The 20644-nt window shown below is 40.0% G+C and overlaps 1 protein-coding gene across 1 annotated transcript; it reads right to left on the reverse strand.

The window, feature by feature from the left end:
- Window positions 1-171: 171 nt before the first annotated feature.
- LOC133634004 (ras-related protein Rab-3D-like) lies at window positions 172-19842 on the reverse strand. The gene is made up of 5 exons (XM_062026898.1): window positions 19595-19842; window positions 16919-17152; window positions 5713-5831; window positions 5514-5638; window positions 172-361 (listed from the first exon to the last, which is right to left on the reverse strand). Exons 2-5 carry the CDS (start codon window positions 17150-17152, stop codon window positions 174-176), a joined length of 666 nt encoding a protein of 221 aa, XP_061882882.1. The 5' UTR covers window positions 19595-19842; the 3' UTR covers window positions 172-173.
- Between the last annotated feature and the right edge of the window lie 802 nt (window positions 19843-20644).

Raw genomic sequence — 20644 nt, forward strand, 5'->3', positions numbered from 1 at the left:
CACATAGACAGGAAATGGTAACTAGAGGAGGAAAGGTCAAAGGCACATGTTCTCAAAGCAGCTCTTTGGCAAACTAGTGTAACAGTCACATTTCAAATGGAGGAAGCATAGGTACACAAGCGTTAGTATTCTGTGTGTGCATGCCAGAGTGTATGAACTGCCCCTGTTAATTATCAGCATGCACAGCCTCCCGGGATGCTGCGGGGCGTGTCCTTCAGACCAGCTCCCTTGTGATTGGCCGAGGGAGAAGCATCGCTGTTGACGTTCTCGCTCAAATTCTCGCAGATGACATCCACCAACTTGTCGAAAACCTGCTTCACGTTGACATTGTCTTTAGCGCTGGCCTCGAAAAATTGGAAGCCTACAGGATAGAGAGTATAATGCTGCAGCACTGTATACACACACACGCGCACACACACACAAAGTATGTATGTATATACTGTACATATAAATATATATATACACACACACCATACATTATACACATGTATACACATGAATATATTCATATACAAACACATATATACACACATACATATACACACATACTGTATGTACATATATTATGTACAAACCCCGTTTCCATATGAGTTGGGAAATTGTGTTAGATGTAAATATAAACGGAATACAATGATTTGCAAATCATTTTCAACCCATATTCAGTTGAATATGCTACAAAGACAACATATTTGATGTTCAAACTGATAAACTTTTTTTTTTTGTGCAAATAATCATTAACTTTAGAATTTGATGCCAGCAACACGTGACAAAGAAGTTGGGAAAGGTGGCAATAAATACTGATAAAGTTGAGGAATGCTCATCAAACACTTATTTGGAACATCCCACAGGTGAACAGGCAAATTGGGAACAGGTGGGTGCCTTGACTGGGTATAAAAGTAGATTCCATGAAATACTCAGTCATTCACAAACAAGGATGGGGCGAGGGTCACCACTTTGTCAACAAATGCGTGAGCAAATTGTTGAACAGTTTAAGAAAAACCTTTCTCAAGCAGCTATTGCAAGGAATTTAGGGATTTCACCATCTACGGTCCGTAATATCATCAAAGGGTTCAGAGAATCTGGAGAAATCACTGCACATAAGCAGCTAAGCCTGTGACCTTCGATCCCTCAGGCTGTACTGCATCAACAAGCGACATCAGTGTGTAAAGGATATCACCACATGGGCTCAGGAACACTTCAGAAACCCACTGTCAGTAACTACAGTTGGTCGCTACATCTGTAAGTGCAAGTTAAAACTCTCCTATGCAAGGCGAAAACCGTGTATCAACAACACCCAGAAACGCCGTCGGCTTCGCTGGGCCTGAGCTCATCTAAGATAGACCGATACAAAGTGGAAAAGTGTTCTGTGGTCGGACGAGTCCACATTTCAAATTGTTTTTGGAAACTGTGGGCGTCGTGTCCTCCGGACCAAAGAGGAAAAGAACCATCCGGATTGTTATAGGCGCAAAGTTGAAAAGCCAGCATCTGTGATGGTATGGGGGTGTATTAGTGCCCAAGACATGGGTAACTTACACATCTGTGAAGACACCATTAATGCTGAAAGGTACATACAGGTTTTGGAGCATATGTTGCCATCCAAGCAATGTTACCATGGACGCCCCTGCTTATTTCAGCAAGACAATGCCAAGCCATGTGTTACATCAACGTGGCTTCATAGTAAAAGAGTGCGGGTACTAGACTGGCCTGCCTGTAGTCCAGACCTGTCTCCCATTGAAAATGTGTGGCGCATTATGAAGCCTAAAATACCACAACGGAGACCCCCGGACTGTTGAACAACTTAAGTTGTACATCAAGCAAGAATGGGAAAGAATTCCACCTGAGAAGCTTAAAAAATGTGTCTCCTCAGTTCCCAAACGTTAACTGTGTTGTTAAAAGGAAAGGCCATGTAACACAGTGGTGAACATGCCCTTTCCCAAATACTTTGGCACATGTTGCAGCCATAAAATTCTAAGTTAATTATTATTTGCAAAATAAAAATAAAGTTTATGAGTTTGAACATCAAATATCTTGTCTTTGTAGTGCATTCAATTGAATATGGGTTGTAAAGGATTTGCAAATCATTGTATTCCGTTTATATTTACATATAACACAATTTCCCAACTCATATGGAAACGGGGTTTGTATATGCATACGCATATTATATATGTATATACATATATACATGTACATACATACATATATATTTTAGAGATGTCCGATAATGGCTTTTTTGCCGATATTCTGATATTGTCCAACTCTTAATTACCGATACCGATATATACAGTCGTGGAATTAACACATTATTATGCCTAATGTTGTTGTGATGCCCCGCTGGATGCATTAAACAATGTAACAAGGTTTTCCAAAAAAAATCAACTCAAGTTATGGAAAAAAATGCCAACATGGCACTGCCATATTTATTATTGAAGTCACAAAGTGCAATATTTTTTTTTAACATGCCTCAAAACAGGAGCTTGGAATTTGGGACATGCTCTCCCTGAGAGAGACTATGAGGAGGTTGAGGTGGGCGGGGTTGGGGGGGGGGATAGCGGGGGGTGTATATTGTAGCGTCCCGTAAGAGTTAGTGCTGCAAGGGGTTCTGGGTATTTGTTCGGTTGTGTTTATGTTGTGTTACGGTGCGGATGTTCTCCCGAAATGTGTTTGTCATTCTTGTTTGGTGTGGGTTCACAGTGTGGCGCATATTTGTAACAGTGTTGAAGTTGTTTGTACGCCCACCCTCAGTGTGACCTGTATGGCTGTTGACCAAGTATGCGTTACATTCCCTTGTGTGTGTGAAAAGCCGTAGATATTGTGTGATTGGGCCGGCACGCAAAGGCAGTGCCTTTAAGGTTTATTGGCGCTCTGTACTTCTCCCTATGTCCGTGTACCACTCCGTACAGCGGCGTTTTAAAAAGTCATAAATTTTACTTTTTGAAACCGATACCGATAATTTCCGATATTACATTTTAAAGCATTTATCGGCCGATAATATCGGCAGTCCGATATTATCGGACATCTCTAATATATTTATTTACATATACATACATATATTGTATATGTACATGTACATACATATTTTTTTACATACACATACATATATATTGTATATGTACATATATGTGTACATATATAAATGTACATACATACATAATACATAAATATTTATTTACATATGCAAAAATATATTGTATATGTACATGTACATACATATATATTTATTTATATATACACACACACACTATATATACACAATTATACACATGAATATATTCATATATATACACACATGTATATATATATTAGGGTTGTGAACGATAAACCGATGCGACAGAGTATTCGATTCAACAAGTGAGCGATTAGACTGCATCGGTAGCAGACTCCTCAATCAATGCGAATAATCCATGAATTCCTAGCTGAATCGGTTATAGAGTCATGGATCGGTTATCGCGAGACTTTGCATGGGTTGGCTAGATTACAATATGCGTCAGCGTCTCTAAAACAACGCGAGAGCTGAAGCTACTCGCCAAACGCGGTAGCCGCCTAGCTGGTATTAGCACGAGTGATAAACAAGAGACAACACGGAAAATGAATGTGGAGGAGAACGAAAGCGTCAGTCTGACCGAAGGAGATAATGGACCGAGAAAGATTCTCAACGCATCGGGGAGACAGAAATCCAAAGTATGGAAAGTTTTTGGGTTTTAAAAGAAGGAAGGGAAGCTCAACAGAAGCCATGCTATTTGTAAATTGTGTCGAGCATGGTTGACGTACACTGGCAGCACTACAAATCTCGACCAGCATGCAAAGAGGAAACACGGCCAAGAGTACGGTGAGTTAAAACCCCGTGCCAACGAGCAGGAGTGTACAGCAAGCAGTAGCACACAGCCAGGGAGCACCATTCCTAACTTATTCGGGCAACTTGGTCACAATTCAGCACGCGCTAAGGTGTTCAAAACACTATATGCTCAGGTTGAAATATTGAATCTTTGTTACCTACCTGTAGTGTTCAAAACTATGCTCAGGCTGAAATATTGCACTTTGTTGTATTCTGTGCTACTTTTACCTCTGGAGTTCCCATCCTACAATTCAGCCAGACTTTTTTTGGTCCATGTCTAAAAATAAATACATTGACATGTGATTTTGTTGTTCTGTTTTTTTTTTGCCAGTGCCATAAAGCCACAATGCTTGGGGATTTGGAGTCTTGAATATTAACCGTCAAACCGAATCGTATCGGTCGGAATCAAATCCAATCGGTCTGTAATAAAAGGATATCGTTTTTTTGAATCGAATCGTAACCTGTGTATCTAGATGCATATCGAATCGTTTATCAGAGAGAGATGTGCAACCCTAATATATATACACACATACATATACATACATGTATGTACATATATTATGTAGAATGCATACACATATATATATATACACATGTACATACATACATATATATTTCTTTAAATGTATACATGTACATACATAAATGTTTTATATATACATACATATATATTGTGTATGTACATATATACATGTACATACATACATAATATATATACATTTATTTACATATATACATACAGTATATTGTATATGTACATATATACATGCACATACATATATACATATATATATATACATACATATATATATATATATATATATATATATATATACATACATACATATATATATATATACATATATATATATACATACATATATACATATATATATATACATATATATATACATATATATATATACATATATATATATAAATACATACATATATATACATACATATATACATACATATATATACAAATATATATATATATATGCATACATACATACATATACAAATATATATATATATATGCATACATACATACATATATACATACATATATATACACATATATATATATACATACATACATACATATATACATACATATATATACACATATATATATATACATACATACATACATACATACATATATATATATACATATTTATATATATATATACATACATACATATATATTTTTTGTCTGCCCCCCTCTTGTCCCCACAATTCCCCCGTCTTCTTTTGTCCTTCTTTCTATCCCCTCCTGCTCCGGTCTGGCTGTGCCAGACACTAAATACATCCAAACATTTAATAAAGTCAAAAATACAAATAACAAATAATGCAACAAAAAAGAGAAGTATCTCAGACTTCTCTTTTGTAAAGTAAATCTGTACAGCATATATGGGCATCTTTATCAACAATATGATTTGCCTGAGCGGCCGGATAGGACATATTTAAATAAATAAAATGTTAACATTATTAGCGTTTTAATTTCAGAGGTCAGATTTCCTTCAAACTCTGTCACGTGTCCAGGTCATTTTTCCCCCAAAAAATAAAAAATAAAAAATAAAAAAGCTGTTGAACTTAAAATCTACCACATGATGGCGCCATTGTAGTTCTACAACACTAGGAAATTCCAAAAGGCAGGGCCACTGTGCACACTGACCTAGCTCCTTGGCGAGTCTCTGCGCATCTTCAGTGGGGACCTGTCTGTCTTCCTCCATGTCCAACTTGTTGCCCACCAGCACCACCTGGGCGTTGTCCCACGAGTACGTCTTGATCTGGGTTCCCCTGGGACGCAAATTGACATGTCTTCTATATGTGGCTTTAGAATTTCGAGAGAAATATGAGATAAGGGCGAATACCAGTCTTGCACGGCGACGAAGGAGTCCTGGCTTGTGATGTCATATATGAGGAGGAAGCCCATGGCTCCTCTGTAGTAAGCTGTGGTGATGGTCCGGTAACGCTCCTGGCCCGCTGTGTCCTGTAAACATAAACACCTCAATGGCAACCACGGAGCAAAGTCAAAAACTCCAACATAGCAACTGTGCTATAATTCGGCCCATTTACAGTCTGTACAAAAGTGTACGGTAGCTAATTAACGGCACCTGAATAAACAAATCTACAAATAAACAAGTATATCAATAGTCTAATGTGTTCCTGGGTCGCTCGCCAATGTCCTTACTTGTTTACATAAATCGAAAGAATTTGTCACCACCTCTGTGTGCAACAAACACATACACACTACAGCTTCTATCGCAGTTTTAGGAATAGTTCAGGCATTTAAAAAAAAAAAAGGCCAGCAAGAACTTGCATTTTAGTTTAATACGCAAACACAGCATATGCTGTTTGAATTGTTGTAGGGATGTTCTGATCTGGGTTTTATACTTCAATGAGTACTGATCACATGTATTAACTGCAAATATTGTCATATATTTATGAGTGCTAGTGACAGTGTAACAATATTGATTCATTTGTTTAAAACTAGCTCCTTGTTGCTTTTTTTTTATAAATACAATTGCAAAAGCAAAACAAAGTCAATAGTACACACTATCTACTATCTATCTACTATCACTGAAATTATTTCTGAGCGCGGCCACCGCTGCTGCTCACTGCTCCCCTCACCTCCCAGGGGGTGGACCAAGGGGATGGTCACATGCAGAGTGTCATTTCACCACACCTAGTGTGTGTGTGTGACCATCAGTGGTACTTTTTTTATCCATTTAAATCCTTTGTTTTGTTTTTTGCCCTCAAAGTCCTCCTAAAACACTTTTTGGGTGGTTTCAAGCAAGCTTAGTGATTAGGTGCTCTTGGCTTGCTCTTACTCGGTGTGAAAAATGTTTCGCCTCGTCCTCCAGTGATAACGCAACTTGATAATGATACCAAGAAATGCAGTTTATTTGCCGCAATGAAGGTGATTATTTTTTACTTAGGGAAGCGGCTCCACACTGTGTATGGCGATGCACAGTTGCTCACTGTCAGTTGAGTGAGCAAAAAAAAAAAAAGTCATCTAGAGATGATCAACATTAAAAGGGATTAATCAGTAGGGGCCGATCACATACTTTTTCACGAAAGTTGGCCCATCGACTTGCACATCCAAAACCATGTGCTTAATAACACAGATGTGTGACATGCAGTGACATAAACGCTGCTAAAAACTGCTTTTTTATGCGCTCTCTGAATCGATCTGTGACGGCGCAGGTGTACCTAATGTTGTGACTGGACAAATCTATACAATGTTCATAAAGTTTATTTTTGACCCTGTCTAGAAAAAAAATAGCGCTGACGACTTCAAGATATATACAGGTATTTAAATAGAGTACATTTTTAAAGGATACATTATGATACTTTTGGAAAGGGTGGGGCGTGGTCACATTTGCAATCTGGTTATAAAAATGTACTCAAAATTCACACCAAAGCATACCTAATACATATTATCTAGACAAGGAAGTGTTTTATAGGGACCCTATTATGCAAAACTAACTTTTCTCAGCTGTTGGTACCAGTTTTTGTGTAATTTGGATACCTGTAAGTCCCAAAAAATTAAGATCAAAGCGTGGAGGCAAGGCAGAGATGTTTATAAAACAATCTTGCCTTCTTCAAAAACTTGCTCCAAACGAGTAGTTTGGAATTTGAGATTTCAGTGACATATTTTATCTTTGTTACGTCAGCAGAAAACTCCATATATTGTTTACCTGAAAAGCTATCAGCATGCAGTTGTAGTCCGACGTTGTGGCCAATATGTGATTTATTTTCCTCTATCCTCCTGTTGTGGGGCAAACTGGCTCGTACATGCACATGCATGCTAAAATCCTCCGCTGTTGCCATATCTAATTAAAACTTATATCTGTCAGTAGTATCGCTATGGAAGCGCTAAAAACTACAACATAGCTGGGGTGGCGACGAGGTCAAAGGGGGTTTGGCTTCGACACGCAAATAAGACCGCCCACAAAACGGCACATTCTAAGAGACGCTCAGAAAGCGGCTTGAAGTATTCTATGCAACTTTTGGATTAAAGCACTACTATTACATATTATGTCGACCACAAGGAAGTTAAAGTTAAAGTACCACTGATAGTCACACACACACACACTAGGTGTGGTGAAATTACGCTCTGCATTTGACCCATCCCCTGGGAGGTGAGGGGAGCAGTGAGCAGCAGCGGTGGCCGCGCTCGAGAATCATTTTGGTGATGTAACCCCCAATTCTTGTTTTAAATGTAGAAATAAAATCATAATATGACCTCTTTGAAATATACAAAAAAATTATAGGTCAACTTAAAAAACAAAAAAGCCTCAAAACATTGTAACTTTAGCTGCGGCTAAATAAGGCATGTTCAGCTGCAACAGTCACAAAGAAAGCCTGTGACCAGTGCACATTGTTAGTTTAATGTTGAAAGTATAAGTGTTATTGTGGCGGCTGTTTGCAGTGGTATGGCACCGCACTGCATTAACTTGTGGTTTTATTATTTGGATCCTCTCAAAGGAAACACAAACTTGGTAATCTCCACAAGCGAGGGTGAATGATTTACTGTGGACTCAAGTAAATCCCTCCTAACAGGAGACATTGTTGCACCACCCAAAGCATACCAGGATATACACTCCCTGTTTTTTGGCTTGGCCCCGTGGCCAACATCAATATTTCACAAATATGCGAGTGTTATTTGTCTTCTTTATGTGTGGTCTGCTGGGAAACGTGTGCCATCATACGGAGGCGCAGTAGACCTAAACAGATGAATTTAATATTCTGTTCCTTTATGAAAAGTAATGCAAAGGAGGTAATGCTTGGCGCTAAGAAAATTAATGTTTTCACCGGCCCCAGGAAACCCATTGAAGCTGCTCTTCATGTACCACAACTTCCTCATTGCTCCCGATGTGCACAGAATGCTTGCTTGCTGAATACATTACAGTGAGGAGGGAGGGAAAAAGGATGTATTGCTTTCATCTAACAGGAGTGCTGTGAGTGAGCCGAGTCTGTCCTGGTGGGTGTCGGGCTGCCTCGCTTGCACGTTCGGCCCCCGCCAGCTCAAAGCCATGCATATTTCATGAAGTGTACCGTCTGGGGACCATGTTAAACATCAACTAGCATTAACGCCGCCGCGTGAAAAAAATGACTCGATGCCACATGCATGGCAGCCAAGCGGGGGCCAACTGAGGGTGAGGGGAAAGTGTGCACGGTGTGTGTTGACAATGGTCTCAGAGCCTCCAAGGCTGAATGCTAGAACCTTTTAACCTCAGCTTTTATTAGCTCAAGTAAATTTACAGCACTGACATTTAACAGGCTGCCCTCTTTTTCAAACAATTTTGTTGATATAATATCTGTCAAACCTGTTTTCCCTGAGGAGTTTTTTTTTTTTTAATCTCCTGCACTGTAGGGAGAAGATACGTATGAAAGAGTATAAGGGATACACTGAAAAGGAGAAAATAATCATGCAAGCAGAATAATGTTGGACTTTTGCACAAAAAAAAAATCCTCATAAGACTTAAGTTGTAGTATTTTGAAAAACTTAAAAATAAAGATGACTGTTATGACTTTTTTCTGTATTTTTTGGGGGGAAAGTTACTATTTGTTTCCAGTAATGTTCACAAAACTTCATCCACTTGATTTTTTTACACCCTAATTGTGATGATTTTGCTAATTTTTTGTCCTAAGTTAACGCTTTATTTCTGTAATTTTCAACTTTATTTTTGTAACTTTACAACAATTTATAACAATACAACCTTTGTTTTTCTAACGTTGCATCTCATAATGTTACCGGGGCTGCAGCTATCAAATATTTACTAATCAAGTATTCTTTAAAAAAAATTCCTTTAACTAATCGAGTTAACAAATAAAACATATTTTTGCTGGGCTAAATAACTACCATAAATACACAGGAGAAAAAAATAATTTCACTTTTAATGAACAAAATTTCAGTTTTATTTTAACTTGACAAAGACTAAATGACATATGTATGTTCATGGCTGTGACATTTATGAACCCTAAATTTGGACCGGCTGACTAGAAAATATTATTTACAGGATTTTGCGGTGTTTAAACTACAATAAAGACAATTACTGCATTGAAGCACATTAGACATTGTTACTTGATATATTTATCCATCAACCAAAGGTGAGACACACTTTCTTGTTCTATGAATGCTCTGCTAAAAATGATTGGCTAGTGATTAGTGAGCTAAAATGTTTTTATTTTCTCTCTCTTTAACTGATGTTATCATGTAATTTATAATGAAATAAGATAAGGGTATACAAGTATTATTTATTTTAAGAAAAATCTAGCTTTTTTGTTGATTTATTCTCTACAATGTGCACTGGGCCCTTAAAAAAGAGCCATGTTCCAAAAAAAAGGCAAATGGGCCATTTTTTAACACCAGCACCAGTTCCATTGGCAGAAAAACAGGCCCAGAGCTTAATACTACCAACACCATGCTTGACGGTAGGGATGGTGTTCCTGGGATTAAAGGCCTCACCTTTTTTCCTCCAAACATATTGCTGGGTATTGTGGCCAAACAGCTAAATTTTTGTTTCATCTGGCATCACAAAGATAAGACCTTCTGGAGGAAAGTTCTGTGGTCAGATGAAACAAACATTTTGCTGTTTGGCCACAATACCCAGCAATACGCTACTTTTCAAAGGCAGTATAGTACCGATTTCAATAAATTAGTTTCGCGGTTCTTTACTAGTACCGGTATATCGAACAACGCTAATGTGTATGTATATATATATTAGGGCTGCGAATCTTTGGGTGTCCCACGATTCGATTCAATATCGATTCTTGGGGTTATGATTCGATTCAAAATCGATTTTTTTTTATTCAACGCGATTCTCGATTCAAAAACTATATTTTCCCGATTCAAAAGGATTCTCTATTCATTCAATACATAGGATTTCAGCAGGATCTACCCCAGTCTGCTGACATGCAAGCAGAGTAGTAGATTTTTGTAAAAAGCTTTTATAATTGTAAAGGACAATGTTTTATCAACTGATTGCAACAATGTAAATTTGTTTCAACTATTAAATGAACAAAAAATATGACTTATTTTATCTTTGTGAAAATATTGGACACAGTGTGTTGTCAAAGCTTATGAGATGCGATGCAAGTATAAGCCACTGTGACACAATTGTTCATTTTTTTTTATTTTTTATAAATGTCTAATGATAATGTCAATGAGGGATTTTTAATCACTGCTATGTTGAAATTGTAACTAATATTGATACTGTTGTTGATAATATTCATTTTTGTTTCACTACTTTTGGTTTGTTCTGTGTCGTGTTTGTGTCTCCTCTCAATTGCTCTGTTTATTGCAGTTCTGAGTGTTGCTGGGTCGGGTTTGGTTTTGGAATTGGATTGCATTGTTATGATATTGCTGTGTATTGTTTTGTTGGATTGATTCCTTTAAAAATAAATAAATAAATAAATTAAAAAAATAAATAAATAAAATAAAAAATAAAAATCGAGTTTTTAAAAATGAGAATCGATTCTGAATCGCACAACGTGAGAATCGCGATTCGAATTCGAATTGATTTTTTCCCACACCCTTAATATATATATATATATACAGTATATTCTTGTCTGACATAGGGATCGTGAATGATAAGCATAATTCCAAAAAACTGTGTTTCCCCTTTAATGCGTGCCTGTACCCACTAATTACAGTAACAAAGTTGTCCTTTATTATTGCACAGCTGTTCATATCATTTGAGGTTTTGGTTTTATCATTTTTGTATAGTAGTATCTAAGGTTCCCTCAGGGTGTATTTGAAATCAAAAGTTGCCATCATGCACACCAGTCAGTTAAACTTAAAAGTTAAAGTACCACTGATAGTCACACACACACTAGGTGTGGTGAAATTTACCTCTGCATTCGACCCATCCCCTTGTTCCACCCCCCGGGAGGTGAGTGGACAGCAGTGAGCAGCAGCGGTGGCCGCGCTCGGCAATCATTTTGGTGATTTAACCCCCAATTCCAATCCTTGACTTGGCATTGGCCCTTGACCAGCATTGACTTGATCACTGATAAGCGCTGCCTTTAAGGTGACCATCCACGGAAAAGGTGTGCGGGTCAAAATAAATTGCGTAATTAAGCTGGGTTTGAACATCATTAATGCGATTATTTTTTTGTGATTAAGCACATGAGTTGACATTCATTTTGACAGCCTTATTTTATACATGCATGTCAAGAAAATGTTGGAGGTTTGCAAACTGTCACGCTCTGACAGTTTTGTTGCAAAAAATAAAATGATTGTCTGTCTGTAAATATCCTTATATTATCTCAAATCTGCTTCTGTTTTCAAGATTAAATCACTGATTCACGGCTTCAAATAAGCCTAAACTGTGAATCTGTTAGTTTTTTTTTGTTTTATTTAGTTTGTAGGCCCTTAGATGTGCCTACTTTTGCCGTTTTATATTGTGTATTTTTATAGCATTTCCAAATCCACGTGTGTCTACTCGGAGCACTGGGGAGCTGTACGATCCCGGCAGTGTGTTGTTTCATGTTTCTTTGAAATATTCATAAAGAGATCATAACTTTTAGTAAAGCTCTAGGGCGGAGAATGTGGGTGTGAACATAAAGATTTGCAAGTAGAAAGACCAATAAAAAAAATACTTGTCATAAATAACATGGGAATGTTCTGTGTGCTGCCATTGGAAGATGTAGCTTACAGTGTCGGGGCTATTAAAAAAAACCCTCAATATTAAACGTACACATTAATGCACAAAAGTGTGCGTGTGTTGTCCTTTGATATTTCCAGTGTTCATTTCCTTAGTGGCTATGGGTATTTGTGGTGCTTTCGGACATGCTTGAGGCTCTCTGCTTATTATTGTTTTGAAAAACTTTGATTACAAAGTCTTCCTAAGGGCCCAGTGTGAGTATTGGAATTACTTCTTTAGTTTCATGTTTGGGGCAAGACACCGGGTTTTAACACTCAGCACCTTTTGATAGGCAGACTTATTAGACTGAAATGTGCAAGGAGGAAACACCGTCTGCCAGCCTTCAGACAAGGATCTTTGTGTGAGCCAAAGTGTGGGGAGGACAATGGGTTCAGACATTTTAGTGCTTAATGATGATTATGATGAAAAAAAAAAAAAAAATGTTAATAATAGATGTATTGGTCATCTGATACGGTGCAGACTAAGACACGTTTACTCCATGGTACACATTAAGTGAAGGACATGAAGTCAATTAAAATTGGCAAATATACTGACCAGTCATATCTGGTTCTCACGCGTTGACTTCAGGGCTGCTCAAGGAAAAATCAAAGGGTATAAAATAGGAAGAAAATTCATATGGTCCCATTCATTGCAGTTTATCTGACACATGAAACTTGACAAATTGGGGGGGTGCACTATCCACTTTAGCCGCAAAATGGCAATTGAGTGTTGAATATTTTAAAATGTGTTTTGTGGCAATTCCAACTTTGACCACAGACCAGTTGCTATGTAGAGTGGCGCTTTCCAGCACTAAACTGCACTGCAAATAGATCAAACACCCCCACTTCCTCTCACGCGAGATCAACCCTGGAATTGGGAAATACAAATTCCCTTCCCTACTGTATAGATTTTTTTAAAGGAAACAAAAACCAGCCTGTATGTCAGATTTGTGTTATTAATGTCAATATTTTAACTTTTTTAGCTTTTATTTCTAAGTTTTTTTTAAGCAAAGATGTTTTTACAATTTGTGTACGTGTGGTGTGTTTGATGCTTCAGTGCAGTATTACTGTGTAGAAGTGCTTGTGGTTAGCGCATGTTGCATGTTTCTCCCACTTGCAACTCTCTGCTTTCAGCTACTGCCGCCTGCTAGCCCGCCCTCCACGCTTGGGGGGTGAACGGAGGAGCAGAGTGCATAAGTCTCCTCTTGCCGGTACACAGCTTCTCCATCGCCAAAACTCCTGCAGTGCCTTCTCTTGGCCACACACAGATGTGTGTCCTTGCAGACACTAAACCAAACTGTTGTGGATTGGGGAACATTAGTGGGCCCCAGAAATAAGGTGTGCAGGCCCACCATGTGTGGACATGCCCTGGTGCCTTGCCAACCACTGTCTCAGCTATGGGTAAATAACCTGGGCAAGTAGACCGTATAGCCGTGGTCGGCAACCCACCTAAGAGAAGGACACTCAGAATTAAATCCAGGACTGCAAGGAGTTGCACCCCACATTCCCTAATAAGCATAGTAAAGACCAACCATGGAGAACAAAGTCATCACAAATCGTATACTTCCAGTGGCGGGAGTCCAAGGGAACATCGCAGCGTATGTTGGTGTTGGTCCTCCTTTTGGAGGACATCATGACGACAGGACCCTAGACCAGCGAGGGAGGACCCTGTTCGATCACACCACCCCATTCAAAGCACTCATGCGCTGCCGGAGACCATTCAACACATGCACAGTGAAAGAAGACTCTAGATTGGAGGAACTAGCACACTGTGACGAGGTAAAGGGTGTGGAGATCTTGGGGATCCAGGAACAGAGAAGAGTGCACACTGATGTTTACTGCAGAGTAGAGAGAAGCACATTCATCACTGCATCTGCGTGGCAAAACAAGGTCCAGGCTTGCTACAGGGGACGTAGGGCAATTGCTGGGTTATCTCGGGCGTAAGGCTCTCAGTCGGGTTTACTTCCATACCGGCAAGATCCTCATCGCAGAATTCTCAGGCAACCCAGTAACAACTTTCATAGTCCTGCATTCACCCACCAATGTGGCACCATCTGAGGAGGTGGTGAAGTTCTACGAGGACCTCACAAGAGATGTCCGCAATGTCCTAGCACACAACTTCCTGGCAATCCTGGGCGACTTTAATGCAAGGATTGGACCAGATGACGCTCCCTTCCCTTACCACGACTCTACCAACCCCAACAGGGCATAACTTACTGCCCTTCTCATGGAACACCAGCTTCTGGCAACGAACACCACGTTCCAGAAAAGAACTGGTAACAGGTGGACCTTTCAAGACAGAGCATCAGATGTAAGTCGTCAGCTGGACTACATCCTAGTGAGGCGAAAGTCGAGGAACTCCAACATGAACGCTGAGCCATACAGCACGTTTACTCTGTAGGCTCTGATCACCGTGTGGTCTCCATGAGGGTGCGATTGAGCCCTGGGGCCCCCCAGCCCAGCCCCAGAACTCGGTATGACTGGAAGGCACTCTCAACCGACCCTTGCCTGCAAATCAGGTATAGATCCTGGCCCCGAGGAAACTAATCGAGGAGGTGAAGAAGAACAACCTGACAGCAGTATTGTGCATTATTTACTTTAAAAAAAGCTTTTGACTTTATACATAGCGACACCATGGTGAGAATACTGAAGGCCTATGGTGTCCCTTCCAACATGCTCCGGGCAATAGAGGCCATGAATACACGGGCCAAAGTGTTGACACCAGATGGCGGCAGTGACAAGCTTGACATTCTGGCTAGGGTAATGCTGGGAGATACCCTAGCCCCCTTCCTCTTTGTTATAGTCCTTGACTACGCGCTCAGTAAGGCCATCAATGGGCAGAAGCAGGATCTTGGTTTTACTCTCACACCAAGGAGGTAAAAAAAAACCTGCAGTAGTCCTGACTGACCTAGACAACGCGGAAGACATTTGGCTGCTCTCCAACCACATGAAGCAAGCACAAGAGCTCTTGAGCAGAGTGAAGTCAGAGTGTACCAAGGTTGGCCTTTGACTGAATGCCAAGAAAACTGAGGTGGTCACCTACAACAACCAAGCGGAACATCCACCTCTCACAACAACAGGAAGCACTGCTCTGAAGGAAGCCAATGACTTCAACTACCTGGTCTTATGGGTCAACACTAACGAACAAGATCCAAAAGTGAGGAAGGCACTTGTATGGGTGGCCCTGAATGGCATGGCCAGTGTATGGAACGTCCACCTCCCCAGAGAAACCAAACTCATATAACGGTAGAATCTGTCCTCCTTTATGGCAGTGAATGCTGGACCCTGAAGCCAACGCTGCAGAGGGCTCTAGACGAGTGCTACACCAGAATGTTACGTGTAGTTCTCACCATCAACAAGGGCGCACATGTTACCAACGAGAATCTGTATGCTGGAATATTCAGGGTGAGCGACAAAATTGCAGCCAGGAGGATGAGACTCGCAGGACACTGCCAAAGACACCAGGAGCTGCCAGCCAGCACACTGGGGCTGTGAGAACCAACACATGGGCGAGGACGTCCCACAGTAACATTTGTGGATATACTCAAAAAAGCTGCAGGAGCGTAAAGCACCATCGAGTTGGCCGAAAGTATGGCGAACCGGGATGACTGGAAACGACGATGGAAGGCTCTTGTCGTCAAGTTAAGCTAAAGTGTTTTATTTTTAATCTATACTATTGACAGCGGTTAACTTATTTTTACACTTGTGTTAAATATGACTACTACTCTTTTTGCAGCAGTGGTTGACATTTTCGTATATAGTTTAAAAGTACAGATAATAATGCTTAAAATTGTCTATGCCTGGGGTGTCCATAGTGCGGCCCGTAACTCATTTTTTAACTGCCCGCAGCACAATCGTTAGCATTCTAATAATAACATGCTAGCTATTTTGCTAATTTTACAGGGATACAACTCAAGGTCAAATAACGTGTTACTTGACAAACGTTAGCATGCTAACGTCAATATGCTATCCAGTCAGTCATATTTTGGTACTTGCTGCATGCTTATGTTAGCAGGCTAGCATCTTAAACAACATTTTCAGGTACACACCTCAGAGTAATATATTTTGGTGCTTGACGTGTGTTATAGTTAGCATTTTAACAAGCTAATATTTGCAGGGTATATTTTTTGGGTTAATTTAGCAAGTATACACCTCAGTGTAATATATTTTGGTATTTCACTAATGCTAACTGTAAGCATGCTATTATTAGCAAGTTAGCATAGTGCTGTTAGCATGCTAGCTTTTTTTTTAGCTGATTTTACTCATATTTTTTGTTACTTGACGCCATCTGGCCAGTGTGCCAACTGTTAGCAGAAGTTTGGGCACCCCTGGTCTATGCAGTCAATAACATTTTATGAGGGCAACAGCTGCAGTTCTATTCCCTATTTGACAGTAAATACTGAAATCATGCTGAATGACCTCACCCAGATCTGTAGCTTGATGCGCTTGTCGTTCCTGTAGATTGTCTTGACTTTAAAGTCGATGCCCACTGTGCTGACAAACGCAGACGTGAAGGAGTCGTCCGTGTAGCGGAACAAGAAGGACGTCTTGCCCACACTGCTGTTGCCGATAATCAGCACCTTGAACATGTAGTCGAAATTCTGGTCGGCTGCGTCTCTCTCCTCCAGGCCTGCTCCTGAATCTCTGGCTGATGCCATCTATCAAAAGACAGACAGATTGAAAGGACGTCAAGGATAGATGACCGGATAGTTGGACATTTGGACAGGTGGATAGGCAGACGGACAGGTAGATGGACATGTAGGTCGACACTTGGACAAATAGACGGACAGGTAGATGACACCTGGACAGAGATTAACATTTGGACAGATAGATGGACACTTGGACAGACGAAAAGCACAAACAGGTAGACACTTGAAGAGATAGATGGGCAGATAAATGGATACTTGGACAGATAGACGGATACATGGACAGGTAGATAAACAGATAATTGGACACATGGACAGAGAGATGGACACTTGGACAGATAGTTGGACAGATGGATGAATAGATAGATGGACACTTGGAGAGATAGAAGGACACTTGGACAGATAGATGGACACTTGGACAGATAGATGGACACTTGGACATATAGAAGGGCACTTGGACATATAGAAGGACACTTGGACATACAGTGGGGCAAAAAAGTATTTAGTCAGCCACCCATTGACAATCAATGGGTGGCTGACTAAATACTTTTTTGCCCCACTGTATAGAAGGACACTTGGACAGATAAATGGAGAATTGGACAGATAGATGGAGACTTGGACAGATAGATGGACACTTGGACAGATAGATGGACATATAGACGGAGAGATAGATGGACACTTGGACAGATAGATGGACACTTGGGCAGATAGATGGATACTTGGACAGATAGATGGATACTTGGACAGATAGATGGATACTTGGACAGATAGAAAGTCATTTGGACAGATAGTCTCCTGGGCAGATATATAGACACTTGGATAAATACAGGTACAGATAGAAGTACACTTGGACAGACAAATCAATGGATAGATGGTCAGATGGATTAAAAATTGGACAAATGGATGCAGACTTGGACAAACAAATAGTAACTTGGACAAATAGACAGACAGATAGACTCCTGGGCATATAGGAGGACACTTGAACAGACAGATGAACATTTAGACAAATAGATGAACAATTGGACAGATAGATGGAGACTTGAACAGATAAATAGTCGCTAACGGACAGACTCCTGAGCGGACAGATGGACACCTGGACAAATAGAAGTAAAGATAGAAGGACACTTGGACAGACAGATGGAGATTTGGACAGATAGATGGACACTTGGACAGATGGATGAACACTTGGACAGATATAGAAACAGAGAATAATTTTGTCACACCTCGTGTGTGTATGACAATCATTGGTACTTTAACTTAACTTAATATATAGTCCCTTGGATGACTAGATAGTCACTTGGACAGATAGATAGTCCCTTGGACGGATAGATAGTCACTTGGACAGATAGTCACTTGGACAGATAGATAGTCCCTTGGACGGATAGATAATCGCTTGGACGGATAGATAGTCCTTTGGACGGATAGACGGACAAATAGACAGACAGATAGATGAACACTTGGACAGATAGATGGAGACTTGGACTGATAGACTAACAGATAGATAAGATTGAAATGGGCACATACAGATGGACACTTGGACAAATAGAAGGACACTTGGACAAATAGAAGGACACCTGGGCAGATGGATAGACACTTGGACAAATAGATGTACACAAACAAAATATTGCTTAGGGCCACAAAAAGCCAAGGACCAAAGCAAAACAAGCTGTGATCTTGGCAAGGTAGTGTGTGTGTGTGTGGTGCAGAAGTCCAAAAAGGTTCTTGAGTATCATGTGGAGGATCTCATCTGCTCGGTAATTCAAGGAAAGGCTCAGACTTCTGCTATAATAGCTGAGTAAATGTTAAAAGTAAGAGTTGGTTTAAAAACAATCCATCTTTCTCCCTCGCCATGGTGACATTATAAATCATGGCCTGGGCCGTGCTCCTCCCACTGACTCCTTCTCACTTTGGACATCTCTCAGCATGGATTCGGAACTTATATGGAGCCTGGTTGACGGTGAGCGTGGCGTGGAAGGCCTGTGTAGCTCATCCATCATCCTTGTGACCATTCCCCCACCCACCCATTCATCTTCTCCTTTATATCCATTCATCTGTTCATCAGATGCCGCCATCCATCATCCTCCTCCCACCACCACCACCATCATCATCATAAAGATGCTGAACCATGCATTCACCCTCACATCCTCCCACCTTCCTGAGGCTGGCTAGCAGGGACATGCTCAGCAGTACCGCACCCCATAGCCACAAAGTGGGACTGTCTCAGCAAAACACACAACAAAGTGATGGTTTGTTATAACATAAAACTTGTGCTGTGCAGGGGAAGAGGAAGGTGTGTGCAGATGTGACACGGCTGCATGTCACAAGGGGATCAGAATACTTGTTGACTAATTCCAATGATCTACGAGCACATTATGACAAAAGTAGTTACCTAACTCACACACAAATGTAAAAAAATAAAAACTTTTTTTGCGGAGTGAGTGACGTCGTCGGTACCTTTGCTGGGTCTGCTCCCTCCGTCCCGCGTCGTCCTCCACCTCCAAAGGGAGATCAGTGTGAACCGCTCCCGGATCTTTGCATGTGCTCGCTGCCGGGACGTCTACACTGCACGCCGTCAAGTTCGCGGGAGTGGCGACGGAACACTTCCGGTCTGGACTTTCAAACTAAGATCGCTACTGAAAGAGTTGGAAAAACACGGAATAACAGTACAGTACTGTCAATTTTGACAGCATACTTTAGGGCGATACTGAGCAGAGACTGAACCAAACAAGGTGACTTGAAAGCTGCAAGGAAGAGCAAATCATGTTAGTTTTACTGTTTCCTATAATCACAATGATCCAATTTGATTCAAATGGCCTGAAAATGGTGATTTATTAACTACAAATAATGTCTTGGTTTATTTAGCTATCCCATGCATGACAATAAAATGCTCTTCCACAAGATTCAGTGATTCTCAAAGTGTGGTTCGCTTACCACTTGTGGTACACAGGCTCCATCTGGTGAATCACATAGTTAAATTAAATTGATTTTATTTGATTCATTATTCAAGTGCAGTGATTCATTTTCCTATGTCCAAACACAATGTTACTGTTCAAACGGTGTACAGTGTCACAAAATATTAAATATACTTGCTAAATAAACTATCTGCTTTGTATTTATTGAATATTAAGGCCTACTATGCTACTGTAATAAAAGGTTTATGAGCACTAGTTTTATAAGTTGATTAAACATATTAAAACACATGGTATGTATTTTGCCTTTTACGTTGCTGTAGATATATCTTTTTAAAATGTTTGACTTAAATATCTATCTTCCTATTTATAAATTATTTTTAGATATTTTGTTGGATAAAAATGTAAAGGTACAATTCATTCATCAACTTCATTAACAGTTGTATATGACTTCGCAGCCCCTCGGCGCCCACACTGAAGCGCAATTGACAGAATTACATCTTACTTCGATGATGGGAAATGCTTTAGGATACCACATTTGGCTTTTATTTTGAAAGTAAAATGAAATAAGTTTCCAGCACCTTGATACTAGTTT

The sequence above is a fragment of the Entelurus aequoreus genome, linkage group LG18 (genome assembly GCF_033978785.1).
Source record: "Entelurus aequoreus isolate RoL-2023_Sb linkage group LG18, RoL_Eaeq_v1.1, whole genome shotgun sequence".
NCBI classification, from domain to species: Eukaryota; Metazoa; Chordata; class Actinopteri; order Syngnathiformes; family Syngnathidae; genus Entelurus; species Entelurus aequoreus.